The following is an 11,355-nucleotide window of genomic DNA, read 5'->3' on the forward strand; positions in this document are numbered from 1 at the left end:
GTGTTCGATCCGAGATTCAAGTCGCAAGACCCTCGGAAGACATTATTCAAGTTCAAAATCAAATCCGGAGAATTCAAGTCAACGACCGACTCCGAAATTCAAAGTCAAACACATATTGTTCTTGAGAGAAGAACCAGATGATTGAATTAGAATTTGTAACCTGCAATATTTATTTTAATTTAATAAATTATCTTTGTGCACGTATTTCTTGTTTATTTAAATCGAAAATAAGATCAATTTGTTGCTACAACAACATATTCCATATTTTATGGGATTGGCTTGAATCTGATGGCCGAAGATATACCGGTTTTAGAAGAAATGAATATGCGGACATCTATGAATGTGGCTTGTGAGATAATCGAGATGGACTCTCTGCCCATTATGAACATGATTCAAGTGGGTATTGAGATTACTTGGGAGGGGGCATATACGATCTAGAGATGCAGACAAATAATGAGAAAACAATGGACACTTAAACATGTTTATATGGAATAAGATCATGCTACCGATATTCTAGCATGCTCAATTCAAAGATACAAACAAAGAACACATTTTGATAGGATTCAGAAGTCAGAAGAAAAAATAGTTCAATGTCATTCGGATGGACAGTTTGGGAATTGTATAATTATCGAAGAAATTGTAAAACTTATGTAAATACCTAAGGGTCCTCTTTCATTGCTAGGCCTAACAAGGTTTCAACGAGACCCCTATTTATCAATAAATTTATTTTTGGCAAAAAAGAAAGAAAAAAGACAAATTGTGAAATATATCTAAAAATTCAAGCAAACTGGAATATGGGGTTTACAAAAGCATGTTTGAGATGAAATTTCATTAAATTAAGTAGTGATAGTAATATGTAACTTTAAATTCCTCTGTTTTACTAGTGCTTGCAACCATGCAATTTGTGAACTTTTACTAGTTCCTCCCGTATACTCGCACATACATCTGCAAAGAAATGTTTTCATATTTAAGTTAATTAACTTACATTCAAAATAGTGAATATGTATAAAAGAAAAATGGTTACGAACCTGAATGAGGTGAGCGAGTTTAGAATGTGAAGATTGTATGTACAAGTCGATTTTCCTCCCTGTAGGGAAATTCTTTTGTCCAAAACTTTTGATGACCTGATCCGCCGATTTTTTCAATATCATCTTGTAAACATATCTTGCGATCTTATCTTGTTTCCAGTACGGATTAATAAGATCTTTTAAATATTCAACCAGAATAAATTTGAATGCTCTCATGTCCTTCGTACGATTGTTGATTGAGATCACATCAATCTGAATATCTTTATTATCATATTTTAGTTCTTTTGTACCACTGCAAATCAAAGTTTTTTTTATAAATATCTAATCATTGTGAAACGATAAAAAAAAATAATATTAGAAAATATTAATAGTATATTGATGAATATTATGTCGTTCGTTATACAAAAAAAATATAAAAGTCAAAATTATGCAACATTATCCTATCAACATTTAAGTCATCGTTTGTACTTGCCATTACTAGAATATTTATTTAAAGAGCTCTTAATAATAGACATAAACAATAAAATAAATAAATGAACCTGGACAGATGGATCATTTCATCATTAGAAGACCCATGCCGCATGCCTGGTGACATTGGTGACATCTCAAAAGATTCTAAGTTTAGTCCTCCGTATCTGTCCATTTCTTCTTCATGTAGAAGAACAAAATAGTTGAGATCACTAAATAATTGTATTTACAAAAGCAAGTTCTTTGAACTGCATTTTTATTTATTCTGCAATGAGATCATATATAGTTGGAAAAATATATCTAAGTCGAATAAATAATGCTCATGATTGAAGAAAATAAGGAAAATATAAATGTATGTCATTAAAGATCAAAAGATTGAGGGATGCGTTTTGATACTCGCATTTGTGAATTATTTGTTAGTCCTATGTGGTTCACTTTCAAGATTAGCAATATGCAATGTTCGAAATGAACTCCTTATCTCAAGTTTGTTTAAACGAGTGGATATTAAGGGCATGCATAGTTTTTGTTTAAATGCAATTTTATTTTCTAGTTTTTTTTTTACTGTTCGAGATACATAGATTATTACCATAGCTCAATTGGATATATATATATATCTTACCTTTTCAAATTTAGGTAATTTCAGTTAGATCATCAAGTCTAAGTTTCACTACATATCATGGCACTCGTTCCTTTTCATTTGACATAAGTGCACTTTATAAATTATAAAAGATAAAAAAAATTGAAAATTAAGTGCACACTAGTCAACTAAATCAAGTTAAGTAATGTAGCTCCAACGACTCGCCACTACTGACAGCTAGCGATAGAAGACATTGACTACACATAAACACTGTCGTTTAAAAGGTTATTTTTGTTGCACGATGCCCACAAAAAATAGCTTTTGGGGCAAAGTGCAACCAAAATAATATTTAAAGGGGATATATTTCTTCTAAATTTTTAAGGGTGGAACGTGCCAAAATGAGAAATTTATAAGGGGTGAAGTGCTATTCATGACCAATGATTATATAATACTATCTATACTAGGTAGGGGTGGAAATTGGAACGAAAATTCCGATTTACGCCGAATCCGATCCAAAATATTCCGATTTTGGAACGACTTTTTCAAATCCGATTTCCGAAATTCCGATTTCCGAAAATTTCGAAAAAAAACGGATCGGAATCGGAAATACGTAACAGAATTTCGGAATTTCCGATTTCCGATCCAAAATTATTCCGATTATTTCCGATTTATTCCGATTTTTCCAATTATTACTAATATTTATTACTATATATAATATATATACTATATGTCTATATCTATCCGATTTCCGAAAATTCCGAAAAAATCGGAATCGGAATCAATTTTTGAATTCCGAAAAAATCGGAATCGGAATTGGAAGGCATTTTGGACTTCCGAAAAAAATAGGAAATTTTCCGAAACACCCAAATCCGATCCGATCCGTCCGATTTCCACCACTAATACTAGGGCATAAATGAAGAATATATCCACACAACTTAAAACCACAAATTACCATATGTACTACTAAAACTAGAAACTCACAAGCACATGCACTATATAATTGAATATCAACAAATGACAATAATTTTAAAAATCTCATCGAGCAACAATTTCGAACATGATATTCCCATGGCTAAAGGGTAAGTTTAAACGATCATACCTGTTGATTAAGCTAAGAGCAACTAAACCCAATATCAATTGCTTTAGACTTCCAAGACGAATCTTCTGTAAGTTAGAGAAATAAAATAGATGTGTTACTATACATAATCAGAATGTAAATAGTGGATATAAATTTTGCAATAAATATGTTAAGATAAATGCATGTTCAAATGTAGACATAGTTTCTATCAAAGTTTTCTTATAATTTGTACGGAAAATAGAAGATTTCAAATCGTAAAGATAGTAGATTAAAAGTCTAGCTTATATTTATGCAAACGATTTTATATTAATAAAGTTTATTAAATTCAACTGTTTATGAGAATCTTCAAATGAGTGTTTAATGAATTTAAATTATTAAATTCAATTGCTCGATTATTAACAATATTTGAGATGGTGCTCAAATTTGAATAGCACACTTTATATTATTTCGAAAGTTCTTTTACATAAAGTTAATTGTTCACAATTTACATGGAATTTGACTTATAGTCGGTAAACATTGTACCACACTATTTAAGGAATCCTTGTCTTGATTATAGAAAATAGAGAATAACTAGAGAGTCATTGATTTAATTTACTCTACTAAACCATTCAACATCTGTTGAACCAGATAAAGTAACATAATTATTCATCACTATTTGAATATCAACTATATAACTTATTGCTAGTGGCAAATTACTGACTCTCTTAATCCGTAGACATTTAACATACACATTTAATTAGTGTATTCTTCTTTAATGTCACAATTGGAGAGACTTTTATATTGAGAAAGGTGAAATATGATGTGTTGGGTAGATGTATTAATTATTTGGTGGAAATTACTTATCAAAATGAGTCCTCATATCCAAAATATGGGACTGATAGATAACTCTTGAGTAGCTTATGGGACTGATATATAACTCTTGTTTATACCTAAAACATGTGCAAATGAATTTAATATCCGGCATACTCAAATAAATTATACGGGTAAGACTCAAGAAAATATATTATTTAACTTATTTGACAATGAATAAATTATTTAGTGGTTTTTTGATTATACTAATGTTGGAAGAATTCAAGTAATGAATAAACGGAGTTCAAATGTAATGCTTGAAAATATGAACATAAAACTATTGGGATCAGACCCATGTTTTCACATTTGAGTAATTAATTAAGAAAATAAAATTCAATCAATGGAATAAAAAGAGAAAGAAGGGGACGAAAACTAAGTCTAATTTTATAACATATTGCATAGCAATATCTCAACAATCTAAAAACATATCACATTATGTTTATATTGAAACATAAACTAAATCATCTTCATATTTTTTCTAATATTGTTAATGTCTCGAAACTTTTACTATTGAAATCAAAATATATTATTTTATCAATTTTGAACAAGCAAAAAGTTAAAGTCTTATACTATTCAATTGGCAAAAATATTTTGCTAAACATGTTTCAATTTAATATCAAGATAATCATATGGAAGTATTGGTTATATTTTCACATTTGTACCAAACTTAACCATTGGTACGAATAATCATGCTCCGCATGTAATAAAAGGAATATATTTTAAAATGTGGCTTCTTTATTAATGCATTCAACCGGAATGTACTTTAAATATATCTATCATTTTATTTACCGTTGATACCCAGATATACCCATATACAAAATCACCTATTAGGTAATAAAATAATTGTCATTACCATAAAAAATGATTCCTAACAAATAACAAACATCATTTGTTCATATTTCAAAACTATTTTATGTACATTATAAAAACAAAAATTTGCATAAAAATGAACAAGTAAATCAATTTTAGAGCATGTAATTGGGAAAAAAAAATTAAGCAACACACCAAAATATAATGAAGAAAAAATAAATCTAAACCCAATCAAGAAATTTCAAGGCACACAAAGAATGAAACAAAGATAAATGAAGTAAATGTTAACTTTATTAAGAGGTGTAGAGATAGAAAAATTACACGGATCTGAGAGAAGCAGCCACACCAAGGTAAACGGTATGCCAATTCACTTCAGCGGTCACGACTGTGTATCGATGTGTTCGATAAAAAAAATGTTTATGAAAAGGAGAAACGGAGGCGGACTATGACAGATAAGGATTATTTGTGTTTCGTTTCTTGCTATGAATGGACGACTTAAATAGGCAGGTGATAATTTTTATCTATTCCCTTTTAGCCTTTAATTTTGCGCAAATTGCGAAACACTCCCATCTACGGTTTTTCATATTTCAAAAATCTTATATATAATAATTACTTCTTTTTTTCATCTTTTTAATTATGAAAATATAGTAATTAAATATTCAATATTTGATTCTAAATAAGTAAATCATGTTTATCATCTTACTATTACTTTTTATTTAGGGGCTTACTATTCATAGTGCATTTTTTTTTTTGAGTTACAATGCGAAATAATTCATTTGTCGAGAAACCCTTTAACATTTTTCGAAATCCTCTCAACCTCCGAATTTTAAAACTTACCTCGTCAAATTTGTCCAATCGTATCATTTAGAACACCATAATTATCAAGAAGGATGAAACCTACTTCGATTTTGATATAAAAAAAATGTGTTTTTTTGTCGAATTTTGACATTTTTATGCATTTCGTGTTGTGTTGCACGAAATGAAATACTCCATTTCGTGCAATACAAAACGAAATGCGTTTTTTTTTTTCTTAAGAATTTTGTATTATTTCGTGTAAATTTACGTGAAATACAAGCTTGCATTTCGTGTACATTTACGTGAAATGCAAGCTTGCATTTCGTGTAAATTTACGTGAAATTCAAGCTTCTATTTCGTGTAAATTTACGTGAAATCACTATTTTTTTATATATATATATAAGTAAATTAGTTCATTTTTAACACTCAAATAAATACAAGAGAATAACAACAAACTCATAATGAAATTCAAATGCTAAGTAAATTGAATTTCAAATGTAAATACAAATTAAAATAAACCTATATTTCGTAAACTACGGACTATACTTTAATATAATAACGATAGACACATATCTATAAGACACTGTATAGTATTCATAACAAAAAATATATATTGCAAAATCTACAACCAAACTACAAAAATTACATGGTTTACATGCTAAAAAAATAGTAAATAGTGATAAGTGTTCGTTTTGCACAACTTTAACTTATCGAATCTTCGAGTTTTGGTCTTCTTTCGTCCGATTTTCGGCTTTATGCGCACATATTATGTGTTTCTTGTTTTATTTCTATTTTAGGTAAAGAGAAGCTATTTTTGCCGATTCGAGACGATTTTGGAAGCGAAACTGAGAATCCAACCAAACACGTGCAAAAGTGCATTCTAGGATAGTATAATTACGGTACTTGGTAAAATTTGATAAAATGGATGTTTTGGAGCGGTGAAATTTGACGATCGATTCTTGGGAGTGGTGGTTTGAGAATGAGAATACGTGAAATCTTGGAATGGGTAGATTAACTGCAAGGTGAAAAATATGAGATATTTATTTTGGAGATTTTTATTTCCATATATTGTTAGGGATATTTTTGACATATTAAAATAATAAATTTACTAAAAATTGAGTTTTACTAGTTGGATTTATAGACATAAAATCTCATATGGGAGGACCTATAGAAAATTGCCCCTTTAAAATTTTGTTGAATTTAGCCCAATGTTGTATTTGATCATTCATATTACATAATAACTAACAACTTATTCTATATATATAATTTTAATTATTCATAAAGCAATTAATAATGTGAAATTTTAATCAATTAAATTTCAAATAGGGTAAATCTTTGACTAAAATATTAAGAATCGCGTGCATTCACGCGTGGTACTAACTAGTAATGTAAAAACTACGAAATTAACTAGATAAATATGTACATTCACTAAATTAGTTGATGTTCAAATAAAAGATTTGGGGTTTTTGCAAGAATTACTCATGTGTAATCTTTAATTGCTGAAAAAACCATCGTGTTAAAAATATTATATTAACAAATATCCACTTATAAAAACTCGTCAAAGCCAATAAGGCCCCTTCGAGCCGAATGTGTGTTGCATGCGCCGATTTCACGACTCAGGGTATGTTTTTTGACCTGAAAAGACAAAAATAACCTTTAAACATAAATTTAGAAAATTATAAATTCACCCCATAATTTTTGTAAGACCCAAAATAAAAGTTCATAATTTTCTTTTATATTTAATATAAAAAAAAACTCATTTTGTTTATTTATATTGAAATATTTTTTTAAAAATTATTATGGGTAATTTTGTCATTTCATTTAAGTCAAAAAACAATTTTAACGTAAGGAGTTGTGTGCTTGGTAAAACGTAACATAGGAGAGTCATTGCTAATTGTTTTAACATAGGGATTTTTCAATAATTTGACATTACATAGGGGGTATGTGCTTATAAAAACTCTAAAAAATCTAATAAAAAAAGGGATAATTATAGTTTTGGTCGCCCAAGTTTGCACATTTTTCACTTTTGGTCCCCCATTTACCGCCGCGCCGTCAACAAAATACACACTAATATTGTCACATTTTAACACATTTAGTCCCTTCGTCAGTTTGACTGTTAAGATGTAAGGGTCAACAGTTGAATTATGGTTGAATTTGGGGTTTTCTTTGAAAAAAATACAATAAGACCCTGCATTCTTTCAAAATATTCTAAGAATCCCTAAAATTTTATCCAATCATAATTAAACCCCAATTTCATTAATTAACCAATTTTAACCAATGACCCCGATTTTTCAAAATCGGGTAATCCGACATTGACTTTGTTATTAACTCGGTTGACTTTTTTTTTCGATTGATCTTTTTTTGCCGTTGTTGGCCGATGTTAAATGTCGGGTCAATAATGTTAACATTTTTTTCTCTTGATTTTAATTTAAAATGTTGAGTAGTGGAAAAAATATAATTTAAAAAAAAGTCCAAGCTGATAATTGGCGAGAAAAATAATATCATAAAAGAAGTCAAAATAAAAGAAAAAGGAATAAAGTCAATGCCGCTCAATGACGGAAAAATTTAGTTTATGTTTATACCAATGATATATTAAAAAAAAAAAAAAAAAAAAAAAAAAAAAAAAAAAAAAAAAAAGAAAAAAAAACTACGAATGTTTACTAAATTGTATGAGAAGGTTATATTAGAAAAACTTTAGCATTCTTGAAATATGAATAAAATACATTTTTCTATATCTTCCGAGGATGAAACAATAATTAATTCAATAAAAACATTAAAAGTTAAAACAGTAACTACAGAGCAAGAATGGGAAACCAAGTAATATATGAATATATACACAACTGGTTGATCAGAATTTAAACAAAAATGATCAACAATATCGTTAGCCTGTACTATGAATAATAGATTAATAATTCTTGAATGAAGCTTCGGATCATAGGTCGAAAAAGATGGTTGGATCTTGAACGAAATTAAATAGTTCATCAATGTCTAGAACGTCGTCGTCATCGTCGATCGAACAACTGACGTATTTCTTCGTCTGTGCGTTGATATCGTCTCCAGCCTCCGATTTCAACATCTCTTCTAACTCGCTCTTATATCCCTGCCGAATTGACAAGTAGAAAATAATCGAGTCAACTAGTGTTTATATAATGACATAAGCATCTTATTATTACATAGAACAATCGTATGCGATATTGAGTGGTTATGCAATGATAAAACATCAGTTACTTGTCAGAATTTATATACGTATTGATGATTCGCTTCTTCGAAACCCTAAAAACCCTAAAGCTGAAAGGGAAAAAAAATCACTAATAAAAAAAATATGCACTAACAACTACTTTTAAGAAAAATTTCAAGAATCTGACAAGAAATATTAATGAATAAACTACTTGTAATGATCCAAAACTTGCTTCATGTTAATGTCTGAATTTAATGAACACCATATGCGCACTAATGATTTGATTCTTGAAAAAAAAATTGAAGTTCTTCACAAACCCTAGAAACCCTAAAAACATATACAAGAAAGTCAAGAAAAGTCACTTACATCGAAATCTTGATAATTAATCTGGAAACTACGATCAAAATCCGACGTAGAAGTGGAAGCAGCGTTCGATTTCAGTTTATGCATCTCCTCGACTCTGCGCGAGACGTTGTCGTTCAAAGCTTCCATTGCATCGACATAATCCTCAAGTTCGTACAGTTCCATGTCGTCCAATGGCTCGTCCCACCAGAATCCCGTAATACTACTCTCTTGCTTCATTGATCTCTTTACGATCTCGAGTTTTCTTACAGCTTCATCGTACTTACTCCTCCCGTCTTCCCTGTAAGGGATAATACTCGAGGCTGCTTCGCCACCTCCGCCGGTCTGGTAGCGGTGGAACAAAGTCTCGACGGAAGGGTGGCCGTACGAGAAGATCTTATTCGCCGGAGATTGCACGAGGATTGCGATTTCCGCACCGCAGAGAACGCTGAGTTCGCTGGCTTTTCGGAACAGGCCCATTCTCCGCTTCGAGAATGTAACTTGCAGGCTGCTTCTCTTTTCGATTTTTTTAATCTCAATCTTCCTTCGCCCCATTGTTTTTTTCTTGTTGATGTTCATGTTTTCCATGGCTGATAGATGAGAATTATTCAGACAAGGAAAATTACAATTGTGAAGTTGTTCGATCTTTAGATGGTCATGATAATATATAGAAGATTAAATTTTCTTCTCTGCCGAATTTACCCGTTGCGATTTGTTTACCATATTTAATGTAATAGAAATCGCTCTGTTCACACTAGTAGGATCTATATACTTTCCATGTACAATGTAATTCGCATTAATTGCTTATACCAATTGTTTTACTAAACAGAAAAAATAATATATATTGATGCGAAACCATCAATAAATTCAAAATAAATTTTACTATTAACTATAAATTTGCAATTGATAATTAAATTGTGTAAATAATTAGGAAATCAGCAAATATATTTGAAATTTGTTACTCAAACATTTTTCGATTATTTTAGAAATTGTAAAATGGTCCATAAGATGTTTCAGAAGTATCATCAAATATCTGACACGAAACAATATTCGAACGCGGAAACGTTAATAAATTAAATTTTCGTGCTACATAGGTATACACCATAAAATATTTTTGACATATTTTGATTAAAAAATTGTTGGTTTCGGTCGCAAAGTTGTATGGACATTGCATAGGAACTGAAATGGTTGTTTTCGCGTCAACATCTGCAACTGCTCCGACAATTGAAAAACCCATAATAATAGATTTTTAATGAGAAATTAAATTAGGAACGCCCATAAAAATGGGTCTGATATGGTTCTGGTTTGAGTTATATTAAATGGTAACGGTTCTGGTATTACCCGTGAAATTCCCCTGACATATGTTTCCGTCTTACGTCGAACTCCTTATGGTATGATTTTTTACGGAATTTTTTTAATTACGTGGAATATTCCCGAAAAATGTTGATTCTACCCTGCACACGCGCCATTTCTTTATGGTATTTTTTTAAGAGCTCGTGGGGACTTTACACGAAATTTTTGTTCTTCTAAAATAACACCTTCACAACGTTTTAGTAGTACCATTACCTCCTCTGAGGGTAATTTTTGTATATAAAAAGTAGGAAAAAAGAAATGTCACGTATGCAGGGTATAGTCCACATTTTTTGGGATATTACATGGAATAAGAAATCTTCTGTAACAAATCACACTAAGGGGGTCGTGTAACATATGAGCAAACATCAAGGGGATTTTGATAATTACCGATACGGGAGTGTTTTCCGTGATTGAGGCTAAGTTCAGTAAAATTTTCGTAATTTATCATATTAACAACGATTATTGTTCCTTATACGTCTTATCGTTTTCTTAATATAATTAAATATTAATTTATAATATATTTAATATGTGTTTTTGAATGTTTCAACTACCACACATAAATAATTTGTTATAAAGGTTGCGAGATTGAATATAAATATATTTTATAAAAAATTAATAGATTATTAATATTAATATTAGAAATCTATAATTAAGATTATGATTACAATTAATACTATATACAGTTTTTGACATGTGTAATAAAGAGATAGTCATTTATATATTATCATTTTTCTCGTTGTTTTTTTTCGTAAATTCAAGCCCTTTACAAAGACAAGTAGAGGAGGGAGCACTCGAACCCTACACCTTTTTACCTATTGATAAGGTTGGGTACCAAGTCTCCTAATGATGGTTGGTATTATTTTTCTCATTTTAAAAC

General features: G+C 30.0%; 2 protein-coding genes across 3 annotated transcripts; both read right to left on the reverse strand.

Moving 5' to 3' along the window:
* Positions 1–570: 570 nt before the first annotated feature.
* LOC148768437 (zinc finger CCCH domain-containing protein 38-like) lies at positions 571–5,292 on the reverse strand. 2 transcript variants are annotated; one of them, XM_088821856.1, is made up of 5 exons: positions 5,132–5,292; positions 3,173–3,237; positions 1,568–1,673; positions 1,029–1,320; positions 571–945 (listed from the first exon to the last, which is right to left on the reverse strand). In XM_088821856.1, exons 3-5 carry the CDS (start codon positions 1,669–1,671, stop codon positions 916–918), a joined length of 426 nt encoding a protein of 141 aa, XP_088677982.1. In that variant the 5' UTR covers positions 1,672–1,673; positions 3,173–3,237; positions 5,132–5,292; the 3' UTR covers positions 571–915. The 2 variants fall into 2 exon arrangements, with proteins under 2 accessions (XP_088677982.1, XP_088677981.1); XM_088821855.1 differs by having other exon boundaries at positions 1,568–1,676.
* Positions 5,293–8,537: 3,245 nt separating this feature from the next.
* Positions 8,538–9,803, reverse strand: LOC105973181 (agamous-like MADS-box protein AGL29). The gene is made up of 2 exons (XM_088821207.1): positions 9,150–9,803; positions 8,538–8,705 (listed from the first exon to the last, which is right to left on the reverse strand). Exons 1-2 carry the CDS (start codon positions 9,711–9,713, stop codon positions 8,538–8,540), a joined length of 732 nt encoding a protein of 243 aa, XP_088677333.1. The 5' UTR covers positions 9,714–9,803.
* Positions 9,804–11,355: the final 1,552 nt, after the last annotated feature.

Source organism: Erythranthe guttata, chromosome 8, assembly GCF_056151865.1.
Source record: "Erythranthe guttata isolate IM_541 chromosome 8, IM_541, whole genome shotgun sequence".
NCBI classification, from domain to species: domain Eukaryota; kingdom Viridiplantae; phylum Streptophyta; class Magnoliopsida; order Lamiales; family Phrymaceae; genus Erythranthe; species Erythranthe guttata.

Bases quoted from the DNA above. Each gene is read 5' to 3' on its own strand.
- LOC148768437 (XM_088821856.1), bottom strand. From the start codon at position 1,671: ATGGACAGATACGGAGGACTAAACTTAGAATCTTTTGAGATGTCACCA. The intron at 1,321-1,567 runs GTTCATTTATTT...TTTGATTTGCAG, and splicing joins GAAATGATCCATCTGTCCAG to TGGTACAAAAGAACTAAAAT. The intron at 946-1,028 runs GTTCGTAACCAT...ATTTCTTTGCAG, and splicing joins AACTCGCTCACCTCATTCAG to ATGTATGTGCGAGTATACGG.
- LOC105973181 (XM_088821207.1), bottom strand. From the start codon at position 9,713: ATGGAAAACATGAACATCAACAAGAAAAAAACAATGGGGCGAAGGAAG. The intron at 8,706-9,149 runs GTAAGTGACTTT...TCAATTCGGCAG, and splicing joins TTAATTATCAAGATTTCGAT to GGATATAAGAGCGAGTTAGA.